At 39.5% G+C, this 22,782-nt stretch overlaps 4 protein-coding genes across 5 annotated transcripts; 3 read left to right on the forward strand and 1 right to left on the reverse strand.

The window, feature by feature from the left end:
- Positions 1-1,005: 1,005 nt before the first annotated feature.
- Positions 1,006-2,954, forward strand: LOC139613754 (transmembrane protein 100). Its single transcript, XM_071470605.1, has 2 exons — positions 1,006-1,184; positions 1,746-2,954. Exon 2 carries the CDS (start codon positions 1,786-1,788, stop codon positions 2,218-2,220), a length of 435 nt encoding a protein of 144 aa, XP_071326706.1. The 5' UTR covers positions 1,006-1,184; positions 1,746-1,785; the 3' UTR covers positions 2,221-2,954.
- A 2,429-nt stretch (positions 2,955-5,383) lies between these two features.
- LOC139612533 (C-Jun-amino-terminal kinase-interacting protein 4) lies at positions 5,384-16,483 on the forward strand. Of its 2 annotated transcripts, XM_071468159.1 has the most exons (28): positions 5,384-5,518; positions 6,885-7,275; positions 7,410-7,604; positions 7,743-7,863; positions 8,131-8,201; positions 8,330-8,394; positions 8,974-9,046; positions 9,154-9,323; positions 9,513-9,784; positions 10,327-10,384; positions 10,596-10,748; positions 10,897-10,939; positions 11,077-11,204; positions 11,362-11,415; positions 12,102-12,242; positions 12,368-12,500; positions 12,647-12,733; positions 12,825-12,872; positions 13,027-13,168; positions 13,339-13,381; positions 13,570-13,650; positions 13,800-13,867; positions 13,997-14,145; positions 14,237-14,408; positions 14,666-14,779; positions 14,876-14,974; positions 15,091-15,180; positions 15,320-16,483. In XM_071468159.1, exons 2-28 carry the CDS (start codon positions 7,177-7,179, stop codon positions 15,436-15,438), a joined length of 2,988 nt encoding a protein of 995 aa, XP_071324260.1. In that variant the 5' UTR covers positions 5,384-5,518; positions 6,885-7,176; the 3' UTR covers positions 15,439-16,483. The 2 variants fall into 2 exon arrangements, with proteins under 2 accessions (XP_071324260.1, XP_071324261.1); XM_071468160.1 differs by lacking the exons at positions 5,384-5,518; positions 6,885-7,275 and having other exon boundaries at positions 7,466-7,604; positions 7,745-7,863.
- Positions 16,484-16,756: 273 nt separating this feature from the next.
- On the reverse strand, positions 16,757-17,737 carry LOC139612536 (transmembrane protein 238-like). Its single transcript, XM_071468167.1, has 2 exons — positions 17,605-17,737; positions 16,757-17,234 (listed from the first exon to the last, which is right to left on the reverse strand). The coding sequence occupies exon 2, from the start codon at positions 17,225-17,227 to the stop codon at positions 16,898-16,900; it is 330 nt and encodes a 109-aa protein (XP_071324268.1). The 5' UTR covers positions 17,228-17,234; positions 17,605-17,737; the 3' UTR covers positions 16,757-16,897.
- A 360-nt stretch (positions 17,738-18,097) lies between these two features.
- Positions 18,098-22,606, forward strand: ccdc106a (coiled-coil domain containing 106a). Its single transcript, XM_071468166.1, has 8 exons — positions 18,098-18,225; positions 18,727-18,796; positions 18,887-18,985; positions 19,090-19,311; positions 19,403-19,459; positions 19,617-19,898; positions 20,021-20,188; positions 20,280-22,606. Exons 2-8 carry the CDS (start codon positions 18,727-18,729, stop codon positions 20,594-20,596), a joined length of 1,215 nt encoding a protein of 404 aa, XP_071324267.1. The 5' UTR covers positions 18,098-18,225; the 3' UTR covers positions 20,597-22,606.
- The last annotated feature ends 176 nt before the right edge of the window (positions 22,607-22,782 follow it).

A 22,782-nucleotide genomic window follows, 5' to 3' on the forward strand; every position in this document is an offset into this window, starting at 1 on the left:
AATAGAATTACCCCTCCTCTCCACAAAACAATCCCTGACAACTGACCTATACCCTAGGCTGGACTAATTACAAAAGCTGGTGCAAGCTAGGATTTGTGGTCACTTGTGAGATGGTTTTCTGCTTATGGAGAGGGTGAGGATCATTGTGGATGTCTGGCATCTAAGGACATTAATGACACTATGAGTGTCAGATTTAATAAATAAATGATGATAATGTCTCTATAGTAGCTATTGCATTGCTGTTCCACCCAAAGGATTTACTGAATATTTCTTTTGCAGGTAGTAATGTATAATACACATAAAAAACTTGAAAGTAACAGGTGAAAGTTTATCAATAGTAGGCATCAACACATCTAAAAATACCTGCAATTCAGCCAGTGACTCACCACTGGCAACAACCCAGTTGGCTGGGTAGAATTATAGCCTATTAACTGACTGTAGCAGGCTTCTCCTGTGTCACAGCACTGACTCGACAAACGTCAGCAGTGACATATATACTGCAAATCTGCTTCACTCGGTGTTAACGCACCGAGTTAGGCTAATTCATTCATGCATTCCTTGACGCATTTCTGTGTAACCGCCAATGGTTGTTTTCTGAGTGAATGTGGCAGTGGGAAGATCATTTTTAAAATAGACAGTTCAAGGAGAATATTTCCCAAAATTATGTCTGAAAGTTTTAAAAGTAAGAACAGTGATGCAATAATATGCACCAATGACTGAGAAAAGGGAACACTTAACAGGAAAAAGTATGAAAAAAGAAAATCCCTTTCACCGCCAAAACAATGCCTTGGTGGAAGAACACTCAACTCTTAAGACTGACGGAGAGAGGAAAAGAGGAAGGGAGTTGTTCCTAGATAAATATCTGGTAATGGGTTATAATGAAGCTTAATGACAGACACGAACTTCCTACTGAACACAAGGAAAGAGAGGAACAAACAAATGACAAGAATCTTGACAATTGTGCCCGCCATCTTGCAAGGCCTCAAGTTGTGACGTATCTGATAAAGGTAACAGCACTTGGGCCCCGCGCTCTCATTTCTACTCCCACTGTCCAGAGAGAAAGTCAGCAGCACTTTTAGGTTTTCACTCAGAAAAAAAAAAACACATTTATGAATTTATAGGAGCATTGCCAGTCACAATTTCTTTCCACCCACATCTAAACTCCTAATTCAACACTACACTAGGTAAGTTAACACTATGGTTTTTAAATAAAATGCATTTTTGTTTTTCTAATGGAATTAGCATTGTCTTGATTTTAGAAGTACTTATTAAGTCTTCCAAATTTATAGTGTAAGCAGTGTAAATCCTTCTCTTTCATTCTATTCTGTTCAGCTTGTGAAAAAGATATAAAGCCCAAGATACTGGCTGTCTTTGAAAAACTTAGGATCTTGATTTCAAGTTTTTGTGGTTTGGAGAAATTTTGTTCAAATAATATGAGTTTGTAATGACGGACTTGTTAAGGACCCATGAGGTGGAAACATGGTTTATCTTTTGCTTTTTGCTAAATAACACATCATAGACACCATGCAGTCGCTGATATTTGCCAGTTCCAATGAAGAAAAGAATGAAAATACACATTTTTACCTGAGATTGTATTTAAAATTAAATTCTGATGATTTTAACCCGATTTAATTCACATTAGAATTTCTAAAAATTCGAAAGTAATTTGTTTATTCTTCCATTTTAACTAAACTGTTTAATGTGTATTTCCTCACTCAACACTCTGTGTCGTGTTGTGCCCACAGAATTGCATTTGGCCATCAGACAGAGGAAATAATATCAACCATGACGACCAAGATGGAAATACTTGATCCTTCAGCTCTATCAGACATCAATTCTACTGTCACCTACAAGCCTAAATCTGAGACAGTCACCTTACCAGGAGGGCTCACCTCAGTGGCAGGCCTCACAGTGATTACTGGGGGTGCTGAGATGTCCTGTGCATCCTGCATGCTGGCATTTTGCTTTTGGAAAATTCTCATCGGCTTCAGTTGTGTAGCTGTGGGCCTGTGGGACCAACTGAACCAGTCTAGAAAAGGAACTTCTCCCTTACTGGCACTGGGACTTGTAATCCTGGCAGTCAGTTTTGTGATAGTGGGAAGTGTGGTGGTGTACGATCTCCTCACAAAGAAGAAGAGAGAGATGACACGAGAGCAGAGGGAGGATGGAAAAGAAGTTCTTGTGGAGAGTGGCAGGGTTATTAAAAAAGTCACTGTATAAAAAAGACATCCACGACAGAATATACGATAAGCTGATCAAAAATATGACTTTTCTGTACATAACACACAGGCTTAGGAAAAAACATTCCTGTTGTGCTCACTCCATATCAGTACCACTCTACCTCCTGCTATCTGCTTTATCTTTCAATCAAAATTATGCAGAAATGCAGATCTCCTGTGTTCCAGGGAAACATAACACATTCCCTAAATTTCATGCTACTGTCTACTTCTGCTCCACTACATTTTAAGGGAACTTTTGATGCAGACAGATCAAGTATGCAATAAATGCATTATATGTGACATTTGTATGTTTGTGTGTGTGAAAGTGAGAAAGAGACAGGGAGTGAAAGAGAGAGGGAGAGAGAGAAAGACAAAAAGATTAATACCTGGAAAAAGGACGAGGATGCAGATTATAAAGGGGTATGTTATTACAGAATACACAAGTTTGCTATGGGGTTTGTTTGCACACACAAAAAACATTTATTCCTTTCTTGTTTATTCCTAGTATCACGGCAAATATTTTTAAAAATTTTATTTGCAGAGGTTTGCAAATATGTGTATCTTGCTGCAACCCAAATAAAAGGAGGGGAATTAATTTTTATTTTCACAGAAAACCCAAACAGCGATGTGCCTTTACAGAAACTGTTGCTGGAGATAATACACAAACCTCACTATCAAGGGTTTTTATTGAACCAAGAGAACGAATAGTCTGAATAAAAACTGTTTTTCTGACTATCCAAGACATTTTGTTCTTGAGTTTCACAAATGTTATTTGTTTTATTTCTCAAAACTGCCCTGCCTGTAGGTGCATAAGAACATGAAGTGAGCTATACATCTTTCCAATGAAGGTGAAAGACAGGCATTAAAAACTGTAAAAACAGCACTTAATTTTCCACAACAAATTCAAGTAAAAAACAAGTAAAGAAAATCAGAAAAAGATGATATACCATATAGCAAAGTTAGCCCAAAGGTACTCTACAAATTACATGATTCACAAAGTACAGACATCAACAGCAGACATTTTGACCCATTAATAACATTAACAATGCTCTGTTTTATTGAAGTGTCCCTCTAGTCTACGTCATGATAGTGTGACAGTGAAATGCGAATCAGAATTCAGCCAACATTTATTTTATTAGTTACACAGGTTCCAAAAACACAGCAGCAGTGAAAGAACAATAAATTCTCAGAGGAAGCACAATACATTAATTAATTTAATAAACAAATACACAGAGTCCACAAGAGTAAAAGTAAAAAGAGTAAAACACAAAACAATTAGAGCAACAGTATATTAACAGTTACCTAGAGTGTTGTGGACCTATGAGCAACACGCCTCAGGCAGCTTGTGTAATAGCTAGCTTGGTTAGCACTAAATTGAAAATCATGACATCTTAAAATGCAAAAAGAGCTAAAAAGATCAAAGTATCCACAGGTTATGTTTTAACAAAGGCATTCCCAGGGTTTGATTGTCAATTTGCTTGATTATAGATCAGATAAAATGGTGGATATTACAATGGTTGTGTCTGAAGTCATTCACTCCCTACTCACCATCCATGGAGTTGGAGGGCTATAAAGTGAGGTCATCAGTAAAATTGAAAAACACTTTTAGGTAATTTTCTGGTGATCTTTTTAACTTTCTGTACATATAACCGACACCACTGACTGATTTACATTTCAGGTTACATTGATCAATAAACTTAAAATGCAAAACTGTCTCAAAGAGGATGTGGAAGATGCAGAACATGTTTTTGTGCTAAAAGGAGGATGGAAAACGGGACATGATTGCGTCTTAAATGGCTATTGAGTGCAGGCCGACAGAAGCCAACAACATCAACAGAAACTGAAAGAGAGAAATGGGAGAAAGGGAGGACAGCGAGGGGGAGACATGTTAGTACCTCCATCTGCTGGAAGAAAAACAAACTGTAGGCCCTACTTCCTCTGTGATTTACAGTAAATGTTGTTTACTGCTATGCCTCACTGTGGCTTCTCTTTCTCTCTCTTTTCATATTGATTATCCCAGGAAAATGTTTAACCTTTTGGTTGCACTTAGAACCTCTGTAACTTTATTTACTGCTATCATGGTGGAATATAACTGAGTAGCCCACATTTACTCAAGTGCTGAACTTAACTACAAATTTCATGTACTTTTTTCGATACTTTTCTTTTCGTGCCGCTTTATAGGCTACTACTACTACTACTCCTCTGCTTTTCAGAGGGAGCGTACTTTTACTTAACTACATTTATTTGTAAGCCTTAGTTATAGGCTAAGAGTTTGGCAAAGAAAACATATGAAGAACTACAGTCGATTAGCAGACAATTGGCCTAACTGGTACCTATTTTAATAATCAACTTAGCTCTTTTCAGTTTACAAAAAATTTAAATAAAAAAATAATAATTAAAAAAAAAATTAAGTTGTTTTTATTATTTTCTTAATAGTTTGGACCATTGGTTGCGCAAAAAAGGCATTGTGAAGAAGTGACTTTGATCTCTGGGCAATTGCAATGGGCATTTCTCACTATTGTGAAATTTTTTACAAAAAATCAGTCAATTAATTGACCTAGATAATAATCTAGAATCATGATAACCATCAGGTAATAACCACAAGATGTAGTCCAATAGAAATTAGATGAAAATTAACTCAATTTACAGCTGACAACAAACGTAAAATCCCGCTTACACATTAATGCATGAGCAATAAACCTAATGTTATCATTAAATGATTGTGTAACAGTCACACAGACACAACTAAGTGCATTTTCCCAATAAGCCTTACCTACTTTTACTTCAGCAACATTTTTAAAGGAGGACTTTTACTTGTAATAGAGTATTTTTAAGTGTGTTATTGCACACACTTAAGTAAGGATGTGATTACCACATACTGCAAACATTGTTAACTCCCTCACAGTATTGAAATCACTTTACAAACGTGGAGAGACCAGCTAGCTCTCAGGTATGTGAGGCATTAGCACAGGTATACTAAGCCGTGCTTCACTCAGATCACCTGACTGTCCTCCACGGTCACATGTCACCGTTCAAGTTTCAGGAAACTTTTTTTTTCCCCCTGAAAGCAAAACTATGCATGTCCCGCCTCTGCTGGTTCCCCATTGGTCAAGGCTGACAGATACAGCGCTGTGATTGGCCAGCCGGAGGACTTGTATGCGCTCGTCACAATCAAACAACACCCCCTGCTTTAAACTCGTTTATGTGTAATTGATATCGACCGTCCAAGAAGGAAAAAACGACTGGACTCTCTCTATAGTTTGGGCCAGAGACGTGAAAGCAGGGAGTCCGCTGTTCAGGTAAGTTTTATCAGACAGCAGTCGAACAGCGCGACGACTCGGTGGGTTTTTTTTGGCCAAGTCGCAACTTTGTAAACTTGCGGCCAAAGATCTCTCAAGGTGTCCACTGTCCGACGTGTTACTTATTTATACAGTCTGTCTATTCAAGAGTGTCATTTTCCTCTTAGCAAACCGAGAAGGCAAATTAGGCTAATTATCGACCTGTAAAACTCGTCCCTGTCTTTACGCTGCCATGTTTGTGTGTTTACATGTAACTGTTTGCATTTCTGTGTGCTATTTGTGGTGCTGTTACACACACACACACACACACACACACGCACAGACACAGTCATTCAGTCATTCCTGCTACACATTACATACTTCTTAAAGGAGATATATAAATATTTTACATAGAGGTGTTTATTCTCATATGTAGGTTAAATGCCAAATGATGTTTAAAGCACATTGACGAGACTTTGAAGCCATAAACTAGTGTAAGATCCATAAATTACACGCAACTTTGGACTTTCATGACACGCCTTTTCAAACATGTAGTAACTCTAATTACAGCTGCAACGAATGATTATTTTCAACAGCAACCTGCTGTGTGTTTTCTGATTAATAATTTTATCTGTAAGATGTCAGAAAAAGTAAAGTGTCCCTTCATAACTTCCTGAAACTCAACTTGTTTTGGGTATGACTTAAAGGATTAATTAAATAATCGATTATTTGACTGAGAGAATGTGGTCTGTTGGTTGGAAGAAAAAACAAGCAACTGCAATGTTCAGCATTTTTGACTTTAATCATTCATGACTTAAATGATTAATCAATTATCAAAATTGCAGTTGCAGAGTAATTTTCTGCTCATAATCGATCAATCAGCTAATTATTTCAGGTCCTCTGTTGACAATCCTTTTCCAATCCAACTTATGTAAGAACAAACTTCTATCTGGCTTGAAAAATGTTGGCTTTAAAGGCAGATAAATCCAGGCATGAATGTGCGACTGAGTGTAACCTAAGCTGCATGTTGTTGCTCTGTGAGCCTGAACACTAATAAGTTACTGATCTTGAATGGGCGTCTTTTTTTTAGTGTTTACCATGACTGAAGATCAGCCATTGTTACAATTTAAATTTAATCCTTATTGCGCAGATGCTTTGTTTTGTGTTTGCTGTTAAACAAACTATGTTAGTTGCAGGTTAATACAGCAGAAAACCACATGACCATGTTCAACCAATTATTGTCTTACAGTAATTAGCTGGAAAGAAAGAAAAATGCATGTCTGAGCTTGACTGTTGCACAGAGCAGTTGACTGTCTTTTGCAATTAAACGGCAAAATAAAAGAGATTATCATTATGTATCAGTATATTTTATTATTTTCTTTTTCAGGATGGACTCTAAGACACCCCCTGACAACAGATAAACATAACAGCACACAAACAGCAAGCTGATTGCAGTCTAAGAGGATGCTTCCCATGTCAAGGATAAATGGAGCATAAAGTTGCCGAGGATGGGTGGTGCTGGTGTTAGCAAAAATGTTAGAAAGCCATATAAAAACCGGTTCCACTTGTGCAGTATTAGATGGTGAGAAAGTGTAGTCAGGAGAACCTCTTTGCCACATAATTGTAAGAGCACTGAGTCATTTTTTATAGTTAATACAGCAGATAAAAATAACTGGCTGATGGAGTGCAATGAGAGAGTGCTGTGTGGGACGGGGGAGGTGGAGCTAGACCCCAACATTGTGAGTGAAGAGGCAGGAAAACTGTACTCAGAACTACAGGTAAGGCATCTCATCAGGTTATTTTTCTTTTCTATACCATTATTGTTTCCATAAAAAAAAAATTGAATGAAATCATCATTTAAATGTGGTTCTACGTACTGAGTTTCTCACTCTGCTGCTTTCCACTATCACAGACAGTTATTGAGACCTATGGTGAAGGTGTGGTGGAGTCGCTGGTACCCATATTTGTGTGGGTGCTGGAGGGGCTGGCCAGCTGCAAAGCCCAGCTGAGAGACAGGGAGGAGGAGGCGGAGAGGGAGAGAGCTGAGCGAGAAGAGCTGCTGGAGAGATACCAAGCAGAGAAAGCACTGAGGAAAGATAGTCAAGAGGTGGGGATTGACAGAATTTGAAAGGCCTGATGTTGAGTGGTATAGCATGATCTTAGATACATTGTTTTAAAAACTTTTAAAATTGCTTTTTAACTGGGCTCACAGCTGTTAAATCATTTTTTTTTTGTATTTTGTAAGAGGTATCTGGAGCTAGATGACCAAATTGAACAGGAGAGGAGAGCCATGAAGACGAGGGAAAAGGAGAGAGAACGACGAGGGAGAGAGCTAGAGACGAAAGCAAGAGAGCAAGCGGATCAGTGTGAGTATTTGAATGTTAACTGTGACAAATGGCATATTAGCCACATATTTCAAACTTATTATAATTTCTTATCATCCTTGTATTTGTCTCCTTCTAATTTCATTCTTTCTTCTTGTGCATATTATGACTAGATACATTTGCTGCTGAAGAAGAGCTAGAGTGTAAAGTTTTTAATGATACTTAATCAGACACATCAGGACCTGTGTGCTGTTTTATCCCTAGAGTGATGCAAACCAGTAAAGCTACATTTGTTATGTTTTCTTACAGTGGTGGCCTTGGAGGAGCAGAAAGCAAATCTGAGTAGAGAATTGAGCACACTGAGAAATACTCACAACAAGGTCAGATACTGCTGTTTAGTCTACAAACGTGTGTGCTGTTGTATCCCCAGAAAGTGTTATACGATATTTAGCTGTTGTTTTGTCATTATTCCATTTCTTACATGTCTCTTATCACTTATCTCCCTTAGTTGGCTCACACATATCGGGAACTTTTGGAAAAGAGAAAAGATTCTGAAAGAGACTCTCCTTTAAGGTTGTTCATACTTGCCACTTTTCTTTTAATCTAAAACTCACTTTTTATGCTGTATAAAATGTCTCTTATAGGAAAGCTATAGGTATTCTGTGAGAGCAGCTTTATTGTGAACCATATCTGAGCTACTGTCGGCTGTAGCCAACGACAAAATCAAGAAATCCCACTCAAAGTTTGTTCCTATTGCTATGTGCTACCTAATATTTAACAACTTGCATGTATAACAGTAGTGTAGCAATATCTCTGTTTAACTTTTACAAAGATACTCAGTAATGTAAATGTAAATTTAGTTCTCTTTTTCTATCCTTTATTGTTTAGATTGTTTAAATGGGGTATTTATTGAAAGGATTAACTCATTAGCCAGAAGTCTGCAGTTTCACCCTTTTAAGCTTTTGAAAAAATTACATTTCATGGCAAAATAAAATAGCAGTCGTAGGTAGGTGTTGATCGTAAGTCACAAGGTGTAATTCAGTGTGGTAAAAGTGCTGCAAGAAAGAGGTGCACAGTGTAAGAAAAACACACAATGATACTCTTTATTCAGATTACTTTTCCTCATTGTGTAACACTGCATGTTACATTTAGGAATCACGTGCGTCCCAAGAATGTTGAATTTCCGTCCAATCAAGTTTTATCAGAATCCAGCGTTACTGAAAAGGTAAACAGATTCTCACTTTTTCACATCTATATTTCAAACAGTTTTAATAGACCCAAGATTTTGGCAGATGAGTAGCTGTAATGTTTTGTTTTGTTTTTCTTTAACAGATGATTCAAAGACCACATTCACACTCTGGTCCCCCCTCTCTGGAAGATCTAGTAGCTATGGAAAAAAAGACGATTGACATTGCAGTGAAGTCCACCACAGATCATTTTGTCAATGATATCATAAGCTCCACTCCTGAGCTGGCACAATTTCATGGCTGCGTCGATGCAAGGTGATAATCTGAAAACATAAACTGATTTGTGTCAGTTGAAGCTCTGAGCAGACAATATGCCAATGGTGTAATCATTAACTAAATCAAAATTCTCTATAGGTGACCAACATGTTCACACAGGGCACATCAAACATTTTCACATTTTCTCACATTTCTTATTCTTTCGTTTGTCAATATCATCACCATCAGTACCCCGGTTAGACCTGACACCGAGGAGCCACTGAGCGATGAGTTGGAGACCAGCTTGGAGGATGAGATGAGGAAGGTGGAGGAGAAAGAGGAAGAGAAGGAACACAAAGTAGAAGAGGGGAACAGGCATGAAAAAGTTGAGGAAGAGGCAGAGGTGGAAGAGGAAGACAGTATGGAGTGGGAGCTACGCAACACTGACTCTGTGTTTTCTGAACTGTCAGAGCTGAGTCGGGATTATGTGGAGAGTGTAGACCAAGGGGCCAGTGTCAGAGGTAAATTCATATAAAGAAAACACATCTAGACATTTCTCATAAACTGGTTGATGTACTTTCTCTTCATCTTAACCAGAGGTTTGATTAACAGTTGCAAAATGCTAACTGCACAGGAATCACCTCATTATCATTTTTCGACCCTTCATGTGCCTGCAGATAAAACAAATATCTCAGTAATTATGCTGTGTTATAAAACTTTGCCGAAATGCAAACTAAATAATCACAGACACAAAGTAAGCGATCAGAGACATTTGAGGTGACAAAAGGCTGGTTTATAAAAAATAATCTGGTAATATTGTGAAACTATTTCTGTTCTGCTAACATATAGTGCAAGTACATCCGTGTAAAAGGTTTCTCTCTGGAGGTTTCATGAAGCTTTACTTCCCTTTTTACTGTTTTGCATCATCCCATGTAGAGTAATTTCTGCTCGGGTATGAATGCAGAGTAAATACTAACATTTAGACCCAGTGTGTATTGCTCTCAATTTTGTAAAGGATGTGCAACTGTATTCAGCATTTACTTACGACTTTTTTTCTGTCTAGGCAGTGCAGACCAGTTTGAGGAGATTCTTTCTCAGCATGAGGAACTGAAAGTCACACAGTGAGTCCTATATTTAATTTCTCTGACCTTCCAGTGTGATTTTTGAGCAAAGGGGACTTTCCAAACACTTCTTGGAGAAACAAATCAATCAGAGGAGAAAATAATACAGTCACTAATTTGTTGGAAATGATTTCTCTGTTTACCAAAGGGATTGTCTATTTCTTCTTAATCTTAAAATAATCAACTCTTGCTCTGTTTCTTTGTTTTTCAGTGAGTTGTTAGAAGTTGCCCGCAAGGCATTGATATCTCGGGTAGTGGAGCTGACTGATGACCGTTCAGCTCTTAAACTGGAAGTGACCTCTCTTCAGGAAACAGTCTCACGATTAGAGGGGCGGATGAAGGAGAAGGATGAGGAAACTAAGAGGTGTTGAAGATTGTTCTTAATATTTTCCATAGTCTAAAATTGTTTGTTAATTCTTTGCCTTTTTATGAAAAAATATTGCATTTATCTGTATTATTACAATATACTGCTGTTACAATGATGTTGTCCTGTATATCCACTTTTTTCATAGACTTCGGAAAGAACTGGAAGCATGCCAATCAGAGGATCCTGATGTAAGGAGATGTTATGTTATTGTCAGACTTATCTACTGTAACATTGCATTAGTGAAGCTTTTTTTTTTGAAAATCCATTAACTGCTCAGTGTATATTATGATGCATGTGCCTCGTTAAATGGCCTCTTCCTACTCAGGCTTCTCTTCCCACATCCACACGCCACTTCTCTCGTTCTGAAATGGCTCGTGTTGTTATGGAGAAGAACCAGTACAAGCAGCGTCTGTTTGAGCTGCAGGAGGCAATAAGACGTAGTCAGACAATCAGGTAACTTTTCTACTGAATAGAAGCAAATATGTTTTTTGCTCTGTTGTTATTTCATTCAATTTGATGCTGATGACTTGAGTTTAACATTTGGGCCAACACAGCTGTGCATCAGGTTTTTGCCTCCAACTTCATTTAGTGTTTTTTTTACTTTATATAGAGCAACAAAGGAAGAGAAGTTAACAGAGGACAAAAGGTCAAGTGTTTGGAGAAGGTAGGTGTTTGTATTATCTCTTATCACTTCCCATTGTCCTCATTACACACAAAACATTAGCAGGTGCAGCTTTGCTCCTCAAAACTGTGCCAGAGGATAAAACGGACCAGGCAGTAAACCTGCATTGAGATACTGAAATATTATAATTATGGATAGAATACTTTAAACCCAGATATGTAGTAAACTATATGTCATAAAAAAACTCATTGGAAAGTAGAGTCTTGTATGATCTCCACAATACAAAGATGTGAAATTCACCAGGTTGTCTTGACCTTCTGTTCATGCATCAACTGTCTAAAGACACATATCAGCTATAAAACCAGTGGGAACCGTGGTCTCCAGAGTCACCAAAGTAAAAGCCATAAAATTTACTTTGAATTACTTAAATCTGCAGAAAGCAGTGGCAGTAAGACTGTTCCTTAAGAGGGCTGTGAGGCATGATTGATGTGAGTGTTTGAAAAGGTCAACAATGTCAGCTGAGCAATACATTTCTGAGGAGGAAAAAAAGAATCACTGGTGTGTTTGGATTCATACTTTATCTGTCAGAGAACCCACCTTGCAGTACATGGACAGAAGGATTGAGATAAACAAGTGTGCAAAGTAATTCCATGTTTGGTAACGTGCCATTGTCAGACACCAGCTTTATGGTCTGTATAAAACATTGATCATTGTTTTCTTTATTAAAGGTTCAACCGCTTGTTTGGCCTGTCCAAAGAACCCTTAATCCCACCTCCTGCTTCATCATTCACCTCGCCAGCTTCTCCCTCACTCACTCGCACTCCTGTAGGATCTCCACAGCTACCGGCTGTCAGTCACACTCAGGCTGAGTAAGCACCTGTCTCTGGCCATTTCCCTCCTGCATATGCACTTCCATTTACATCATTAATTACAACAAAATTAAATCATTGTAAAAATCAGTAACGCTGCTTAACTCCTGGAGCGTTCTCTCTAGGTCTGCTTCTGCTGCTGCTCTCTCACCTCGTGTCAGGAGGAGGGAGCTCTACAGAGAAATTCGCTCCCACATTTGGGGAACTCTGGGAAAACGGCAGATGCACGGCTGGAGCACACCACTGGCAAACACACAGGTGTGTAGAAGGCAATGTAGAAGAATATATAAGACAAATGGGCTGAAAACCCACACACCATTTTTATATTATACCAGAGACTTTTCACAGAGAATACATATGCACATACCTCTCACTATCCTGGTGATTAAATATCATTGTTGCAGGAGTCCCATAAACCTGTCCCAGACCCTAAAGATGTGCCTGTTCTAGTGCAGCTCAGACTGTTGGATCAAAGAGACTCCACTGCTAAGGTAAACCTTGACACTGCAATATTCATATAAACCCATAAGACTTCACGTTATACCTGTGGTGTTAAACACGATTCCTAACTTTTTTTTTCAGCTGAACTGTGCAGTTGCAGTCGCACCTGAGGTCTCAGGAGAGGCAACAGTAAGTCTGTCATTATCCTGGTTAAATAGCAACTGTAGCCGCACTCTAATCACCATGTACATGTTCAGTGCCATCCAGCCATAACTAACACTGCCTAGGAACAAGTTTCATGCCACTCATCTTTCCAAACTCCATATTCGTCCTTCTCTGCCAGTGTTCTGTGTGGGTAGTTTCTGGTCCTGCCTCCAGCAGTGATATTACAGTGATTGATCCAGCACGGTCCAACACAGTACTGGATCAGTTCAGCCTCCCTCCAACAGCTCCTGCACTCTGCATCTGTGCTGTGCCTCCCATAGGTCAGTGCTAGTACAACGGGCTACAGCAGCTGTCTACAGGCAACATGTCTAAAGTATTATGTACTTGGTTTAGCCTCTCATACCATACTGATAATGTGCTGGAAACAGTGAAAGGTCGACACTGCTTGCTTAGCTTTGTCTTTCACACAATTTTTCTGCTGTTTTGTCAGGTGATACTGCAGGAACTGTGTGGATTGGAACTCAGGAAGGAAGGTAGTGCCTGCTGAATAAGCAGCTCACTTCAATAAATAATGCTCTCTGTGAGTAAAAAAAACATTTGTTAGCAATGCATTGTGACCAAATCTCTCTCTCTCTCTCCCTCTCTCTCTCTCCCCCCCCCCCCCCCTTCCTCTTCTGTCTCCCCTTCCTCTTCTGTCTCCCACCCTTTCTCTCCCACACAGTATACTGGTACACTCAGCCTCTGCTGGCAGGAGGCGCTGTCTGCAGTCTGTTTCCCTCTCAGAGGGTGTTCATTCACTCATGTGAGTTGTCTGCTCTGAGCCTCAACTTCACATGAATTAGTATTTACAATAAGAATTAGCATTTAATTATTGCCTGTGTCGTAATGTGCCGCTGATTTATTCAATCCAGAAATGAAAATGATATACTCTGTGTTGACTCAATGTCACAGATATTCCGAGGGTCAAGTTGTAGCTGGTTTAGCTGATGGGACATTAGCCTTTTTCTCACACAGTTCAGGTAATAGTTTTTCCTATTTCTTTTTTGTAGTTACAGCTGACTGTCTCGGGTAATCTGTCTCTCCATTTTGCTTGATTCACTTAAGTGAATGTTTGGTGGCTTAGAAGTAATCGGTGCTGTGATTGACAGGTGGCTGGAATCTGCAGTCACACTCAGTGATGCCACTTGGATCAAACCCTCTGCAGCCCATTCGCTGCTGCCTCGCAAAAGGTGACCGCTTGTGGGTGGGATATTGGAACAGAGTCCATGTGGTTGATATGGACAGCAAGAAGGTTGAGGTAAGAAACAGAGGAGTTACCGACATTGTTCATTTCTCCATGCTCACACCATCTTTAACTTACGAACGATATCTCTCATCTTAATTTACAGAAAACATTCTCAGTCTCTGAGCGCAATGAGCAGCAGGTTCGTTTCCTGTGTGCTGGTGGAAGTGGTGTTTGGACATCTTGTCGACTTGACCCAATCCTCAGGCTGCTTGACTGGTCCACTGGACGGCCACTACAGGAAGTCGATTTTGCTGCTTTGGTCACAAAAACATTAGGTGCTAAAGCTGTACTTTTTTCTTTTATTACTAACCAGTTTTATATGTAAATGATACATGTACAGTGGGCCTTTCTGTTAGCTCAGTATCAAAACAATACTGCTAACTGGTTATGATGAGCATTTATTATTGGCCATGTTTATGCTCAGTTTGAATTAAAAATACATTTTTATTTTTTAGTTAGTCTTGTGTCAGACCACTTTGAGTTTAAGCTCTTTCCTGCTGCTCAGCTAACACATTTCTGTCTCCCTCTGTAGGCCAACCCTTCCTGTCACTCTCACCCCTTCAGATCTCGTCTCTCACAATCATCTCTGGCCGTCTGTGGGTGGGCACCGGAGGTGGTGCCATTTTCTCCATCCCATTATCCATAAGTGAGTTTTATTTAAACTGAGAGTATTGGTGCTTGAGTTTTACGTTGCCTGAAATTTGCTCTAACAAGTATTACCTATATGTATCACTGTCCACAGCATCAGAAGCTGTTTCCATCCCATATTGCTCTATTGGATCCGCCCAGCTGTGTTACCATGGACACAGACAAGCTGTCAGATTCATCATTGCTGCACCTGGTAAGAATTTGATAGCAGTTACTGAAATGTGCTAAACGTTTTCAATAACTTGTGAATTCAGGAGGATCCTTCGGAGTGCAGTTGAATGCTATATTTGTCTAACCTGCATCTCACAGGTTGTTTGATGACCTCTCCTGGCAGCAGCACTGTTACTACCTCTCAACTTATCCTCAGCGGAGGAGAGGGCTACATCAACTTCAGAATTGGTGAGTTTGAGAACTTTAAAATACCATTGTTGTGTCAACTTATTTAAAGCTGTTAGTTTTGTACTGCATGTTGAATCGATTGACCTTTTGGTCAGTGCTTAGTTTATTAAATGCCTAATTAAGCCATCTACTTCCCCAGGAGACGATGCAAGTGATGAATCGGTTGAGTCGTCCCAAGCTACACCTCAGCGGTCTGAACGCAGTCACATGATCATTTGGCAGAATCCCGCCCCAGCTGTGCCCAGCCCTGCCCTCTGATATTATTCATCTCCTAGTTCTGCCCTTCTGGATTAGGATAAAGATGAAGCAGATGTAGACTGTACACCAGCAAAGCTAGAGACAACTTTGGAAATGGTGCTTTCATGGAAGTGAATGAACCAACAGCTCAGTGTGGCAGCAATAAAAGTATCCTGTAGAAAAATATAGGATTCACACTGTTTCCTCTTTGTTTACCTCACTTATTTTGTACATCTGTCTTTTGACTGGATTATCCTAATGGATGATGATGCCTTACTCTGTACTTTCATCTGATTTTATATTAATGCTGTATAATGCGGTCAGTAATTCAGATCATTTTTATATTTGCACGAACAATGCATTTAGTTTCACTGACATGTAGTTTTCTGATATATTTTTCTATTGTTTCTTTATGAACATGCTGAGTTGTTGTTCACATCCTCATTTCCCCAGGGGCACCAGGTCTTTCTGTCATAACATCTTTTGATCATAAAGTTTAACTTAATTATGATTCTGTTCTTGAAGCTGCTGTGTACAGACTTTGGTTGTTGACTGTGAACTGGAAACTGGTATTACTCCTCTATTACTCTTCTCTCAGCGTAAAGACAATCAGACTCTTTTTATCTCTCATCTCCTGTATTGCTGCATTAAGACCTAACTTTTGTTATGTGTATTTTTGCATATTTACCCAAATTCTACCCTTCTACATTGCATGTGGAGTAATAACAAATAACTGCACAAATAACTGCACATTATAAATGTGTCTCATCTCCTAAATGAACAATGTCAGTGCCTGTACTTAGAAATTATTTATTTTCTCCATCTGCTCTTTGCTTGATGTCTTTCTTTGAATGGCATGAAATGCTTTTGTTGTCTTAATTTGTTTTATGTTTTCATTTTATTTCAGTACACTGTGTAAAATAAGGGAGAGAAATTCTTTCATTTGCAGTATTTACAGTATGTGCAATTACATGTTTGTACACACATGCTGATCATAGCTTCAGTATTGGTGTTGACTCCAACTGTGTCCAAACATTAGTCATCATCATTAAAAATGTCTTCAGTGGTTAATGTAGTAACTTCCATTCTTAGTGGTATTAGCATCATCTGGTGCAGCAACACAACACAAACGGTAAAATCAAGCGATGAGTGAATGACCCACAACAAAATTGACAAAATAATACTGCAGATTAATCTTTTTATTCTTCATATACTGGACCCTATAGCAGTGCATATTACATCATAATCTGGAGTGTAGTCCACATAATTTATTAAGCACAGACACAAATTCTCACTGTTTCCTTTATGAAAACATGATGAATGACTCAGGCAGGTGTGTCAGCAAGGTTTTGGTTAACTCTACAAGAGAAGTAACAACAATGACACTCCTTCGCCTCAGGCAGTTTTGCCTCTTGGACACAGCCTCTCGTCTAACAGCGGTCACAGTCAGTCAGTTTTTAGGACCTTTACTCTCCACCTCTTATGTTGGGCTGCTGCGAGTCCTAGGGAGCCGTATTCTGCGGCTCAGAGAGCGGGCAAGGCGGTCCACAGCTCCACCCACAGTGCCCCCCAACTCCTTTTTGGAGGTCAGACCCTCAATGTTGCCACTGTACCACATGACCCAGCCTGCCAGGGACAGTAACACCAGCAAAGCTCCGGAGTACACGAGCAGATCCCCAAAGTCTCGCCCTTGGATCTCCAGCGGAGCGAACACCCCCAGCAGCAGGGATATCACCCCCAGCAGGTCCATCAGGACAGCAAACACCAGGGCGAGTTTACAGTGGGACACACCATCATACTTGGGCGCCATGGCGGCACTGAAAAAGAAAAGCGGAGATGTTATATGGAAATGTGACCATGTCTTTAGGACATTTCAGTTCATATCAAATATCTTCAGACTCCAACATTAAAAGAAAATTATTATAAACTCATTCATGGCATTTATCAAATAACTAGCTATAAAGGCATTTGCAATGGCATTTCCCTCTATACTTAAAGCACACATATAGTCATTCTAAAATAACTTAAATTTACACTCTTTTCAACACTGGCTTCTGTTTTCTTACACATTCAACAGTCAAAACAGGTGCCACACCTGTCGCTTGCTAACCCTCCTATATGCAGACTCATAACAATGCAGCAAAGTCCACATATTTACGAATATAACAATATCCCAGAGACACTTACCAGATTGCGTTACCAGATTGCTGAATATCTAATATTTGAAGGTGTTTACAGTGGAAGCCGTGTGTTTTGAACCTTTCCGGATCGGCTCTGAGAAGCCAGCGGTCGACACTGAAACCTGACACCTCGTCACCTGTTCTACCTGTCCTGCAGTTTTACTGGCGTCCTGAGAGCACCGTGTCTCACAGCTCAACGTGGGAAATATTGCATTGTTGCCTCACTGCACTCTTTGTCATGACAGACGAGGTTAATACTAATTATTAAATTATCTGAAAACTGTCCCAGAATATGCAAGTTTAGTAAACCCAAATTTATTTGTTATATATATATATATTATGTATGCATTTTAAAAAGCCTCATCACTCTAAACACTGTAACAAGCTACCGTAAAACTTCACAAACAAAGCCTCTGCAGTTCTTACTTTTCAATCAGCACCGTTGACTAAGGACGGTCATTAATTTTATTACATCCGGAAATGACGCAAGAGAGTGTTAAAAAAATAAAAGAGCGATAATTGTTATTGTTAGCTTGTTAGCTAGCAGATGAACTCGAGAAATGGAGATATGACAGAGTAATAACGACTTATTACATGTACACGATTAAGTTATTACAAACGTTAAGTGGTATGTACCAATTTCTGCAGAATATATTTGTAGCATAGAGATTCTTGTAATGTCTGAATGACGGTATTAAACAATGGAGTGTATAGAAAGAAGGGGATTGTAATTTTATATTCGCAGCTACATTTTTGCTAACATTACACGAGGCTAACATAGTGTGGAGCTAACCTCGCTTTCTTCTGACCACATTACCAGGCCGCTGTAAACTTATATTTCAGTAACACCACCCGTTTAACTGTTTCAGGTTATACTTGCATGACCGGAGAAGGACTTAATAAAAACTAGCTTTGATTTACTGGCAGTCTGTGGATGCATAAGTACGACAATCCACGTTATGAAAGCTTACCGATGAGCTGTACATTTTCAAAATAAAGACATCATATATTTGCGTAACAAAGTCTCTGCAGTACATTAGTGTGAAATGCCCCTGTTAGTTCACACATCATAGCCTGATGACATTTCTTTAAAACCATAAACTAATCTAACATTTGTCTGGGCTTTGAGATGGAGGACGGAAACAGGACTGATGCTGCTTCCACATCCAAGAGCCACGCAGGCTCACTCCACCTGCAGAGTAAGATTTTAAAAGCTCCAAGTAAATCTATTATTGTTCTGCCTATTGGTCAAGGTCAGCAATCCCCTACTATGCATATTCTCTTCTCAGCTCCCAAAAATGAGGATGCCTATGAGATTGCCATCCCCTATGAGGAGAGCAACTTTGAGCAGCAAGGCTTTTTCAACCAGAGTGATCAGACTTTTGATGGTGAGTAACAGGATCAATTCTTTAGAATGTATTTTTATCTACTTCACACAAAGTTTCTTAATAATACCAGTGGTTTCCCAAACTATCCTATCTGTCCTCCTCAGATTCACCCCCATCAGCTGGCCCGTCTCCAGTCAACAACTCATACATGGTGATCACCAACCTGCGGACCCAGCTACAGATCTCTCTGGAGAAAAACTCTTGGCTGCAAAAAAGAATTGAGGACCTGGAAGAGGAGAGGGACTTCCTCCGTTGCCAGCTGGACCGCTTCATCTTTTCCACAAAGAGCCAGGGACAGGAGCAGAGTCAGAGCCAGTATAGTAATGGTGAGGACAGGGGACAGGGGACAACTCTTGCAAGACAGGTCTTTCAGAATGGAACACAAATTCTTACCTATTGGCATTTGGCACTTTGTAGGTTACGAGTCCAGGCGATTCAACTGGAGGGCAAGAAGAGAGGAAGATCGTTCTGCTGGTAAAGACAAATATTTGTGCACTTACTGTTAAATCAAGCTTCCCAGCCACAGTTAGATATAGTTGTGCTTCAGTATAGCCTATTTATTATTTATTAAGACTGCCTAGCTCATCTTAGATTGCAGATTCTTAATTATTATGTTTCCTTCTTCTCTCAGAGCAACAGAAATCAGATGCACAGCATTTCCCCTCACGCCAGTTTATCCAGCGAAGGCCTGGTCCTCCAACTATGGTGCCTTCCAAAAACCATGTTTCCAATCCACTAACCAATCAGCTTGCCTCTATGAATGCTTTGTTCAACTCTACACAATCCCAGGCCCTCTTGCAAGGCCATAGCCATAGTACTCCTAGTACAACAGCCAGTGGCAGCAGTGGCAACAGCAACAGTGCTTCAAGGTCATCCATGAATGAAATGAGTGGACATGCCAACATAGGTCCAGGTAATATGAATCAAATTGCATAAAGCTCTGAATCATCATAATTAATCTAATGAAATCAGTGTTTTATACATGTGGCTTTTAGCGACTGGTTTTGGTTATGGAGATTATTTTATGTCTATCAGATTCCCTTTCACTCCTGGGAGAATCTGACGAGTACTTGGAGCAGGACGGCTACCTCGAGGAGGAAGAAATGATATCAGGGGAAGATGTAATGTCAGACACCATTAACAGCAACAGACAGCAGTTAAAGAGAAGGCGAGTCTTCCGAGTCCCTAGAGAGCGGCAGAGAGGTACGTGACATAATTCAACATTTTAGTGTCAAAATTTACCCATAATCTCTTAAGTCTCTTGCTTATTTTTATTCTTATTCTTATTCCTCAGTTAAAGATGCTGCTGGAGTCCTGTTTCGCTACAAGAAAATCCTGCTTACATACCAGCGTCTGAAAAATATGTCCAAAGCCTTCCAAATACATGGTGTGGACCGCAACACAGTGGCTTCCACCACACCCATTGCTGAATTGCTGCTAGTGGCCCCAGAGAAGGTGGCGGAGGTGGGTGAGTTTGACCCATCCAAGGAGAAGCTGCTGGACTACGCTCGGCGCTGCTACACTGCCCTCGATGAGGAGACACTCAGCAGGGTGCAAGCGCTAAAGAAGAATAACCTGCTCTTGCCCATCTCCTACAGGTTCAGACACTGAGGAGAGAAAGACAGAGGGGTGAGAAGTGTCTAGAAAACAATGGAGTTGGTGTTTAAGAGCGGAGAGGAGAGGCAGTCGGGTTCTGCTGCAGCAGGCCAGCTCACCTCCGAGGAACAGAGATGTCCAGAGGGATGAGGAAATATTTTACTCACTCAGCATCCTGGATATGACCATGTAGGCTGCAGCTGAGATCTTTGCTTTTCAGACAAATAAGCTTTCCACATCTCACTTTTGTTATCAATATAGAGCAGGTGCATCAAGTTCCTTTGACAAATCCTCACTATCGTTCCAGTGATATTGAGGATGTGGGAGTGTCTGCTGCAGCTGGAAAGGGAAAAAATGTGTTTTTTAATTTCCCAAAGAGAAAAATAGCATCTCTGTGTGATTCACATTCTGTGAATGAGAATGTCGTCACTGTTAGGGTTATAGACGAGATTGCTTTTCCACGCTACGTAAGTGAGCGTAACCAACATTGCTCATACAGCGTGTTTCAGCGTTTAGGTTTACAGAGACACACAGACATTTTCTTTCCTGTAGGTCTGAATCAGTTTGAAGCCAGAAGTTAATAAACGGATTGTCTAGATCATTTCAGCTCCTGGCAGCCTAAGTGATTAATAAGCATAGCAGTTTTTTTATCACTTTACTTGTGTGCAATTTTGACACAGTCCTAAAAACATGGCAATCATAGTTTCTATGTATGCTAAAATGAGGCTGCACTAGATTTTGCCATAGTTTAAAGACTTTGTCACCAATCCTTTATCTTTATATTGCTCAACGTGTCTTTGCTCTGTCATTTTGTGTTATTGCCATTATATTATAAATCATTTTCACTTGCCTTAATGCAATTTTTGTGATCTTCTTGTGTTAGAGATGCAACTGTTTTGTTTCACTTTCACTGTCTGAACACCCGCTGCATTAGAATCTGTCGTTTTAAGTTCTCTTTTTCTTTCCATTTCTCCAGTCTTAAAGGAAGGGAGAAGTCAAAGAGAAAGAAATAGGTGTGATCATGAACTGACTATAGTGAAGACTAGTCTGACATCATGTGATGCAAATACATTTTTGAAAGCACTGTACTTGTGGCAACAAGAGCCACTTAATTTTAGTTAAAAATCAAAAGACATACACAAATATTGGTGATATTGTATGTGTTTCCTTCATAAGAATTGGTCCACCTGTTGGTCAGTACTCCTGCATTGTTGCCCACCAGACACTGTACCAACCCTTTTTGTAATTATCTGCACTAAAAATACACTAAATGTCACTTCTTATGCTCTTGAAATGCCTTTGTGACGGTAATACTTTTTGTAAAATATGGTACAGAGCATTTACACTAATTATTACTAAAATTACTATTTGTGTAACTTTTGATTTCCTGCAAAAAAATTGTGGATAATAATGAAACAAACACTTTAATAGTGTGAGTTACAGCATCATCAAAAGCAGCTAGCTTGTGCACACAGAGGATCTATTATTGCTTCCCAGTGTCTCAACAAAAATGCATGTGAAAAGAACTCTATGGTGATCCATAGCTTATAGAGGTGTTGTCAAAATTCATAACTTTCAAAGCAGCAGGCACGTTGATGAGATTGATGATAATGTGTGGTGTTTACGCCGGTACAGTGAAATGATAAAATCTCATATATCAAAACAGATTAGGTTACAGTGGAATACAATCACTTTAATTTTCATACCTTAATGAACGGGTACTCCAATTTGTGTGTAAGGTGCAGTGCAACTGCTAAGCAGACCTTGCAAAAAAAATACCAGGGTGCAGGGTGCAGGGTGCAGTTTTAAAAATAATCTGTTTGTCTCATTTTTATGTGTATCTCACTTGATGCCAATTATTCACAAAATGTATAGTGAAACTCAAATGTCATTGATTTCGTACAAAAATTGAGATTTATTAATCTGTAAAATCCAAAATCTCCAGTCACTGAAAACAAATGTGTATGATTCATAGATTGTACTGTTAACACAGAAATGTAATTAAAACATTTGATTTCCTACAAATATTGTTCTTACTCTGTTCTGTCCATTATCATACCACAGTGACTGTTCTCACTGTGCGAAAATCTGTGTCCTACTTTGATCGGGTTGCAATGGTGATGAAGAGCAATATGCACTAGAAATGTAATACTTAAACCACAGGTACCCTATATGGAGTGGGAGAGCTCACTGGATTGTGG

The sequence above is a fragment of the Trachinotus anak genome, unplaced genomic scaffold (assembly GCF_046630095.1).
Source record: "Trachinotus anak isolate AG129_WGS33_773 ecotype Australia unplaced genomic scaffold, CSIRO_AGI_Tana_v1 ptg000032l, whole genome shotgun sequence".
Taxonomy (NCBI): domain Eukaryota; kingdom Metazoa; phylum Chordata; class Actinopteri; order Carangiformes; family Carangidae; genus Trachinotus; species Trachinotus anak.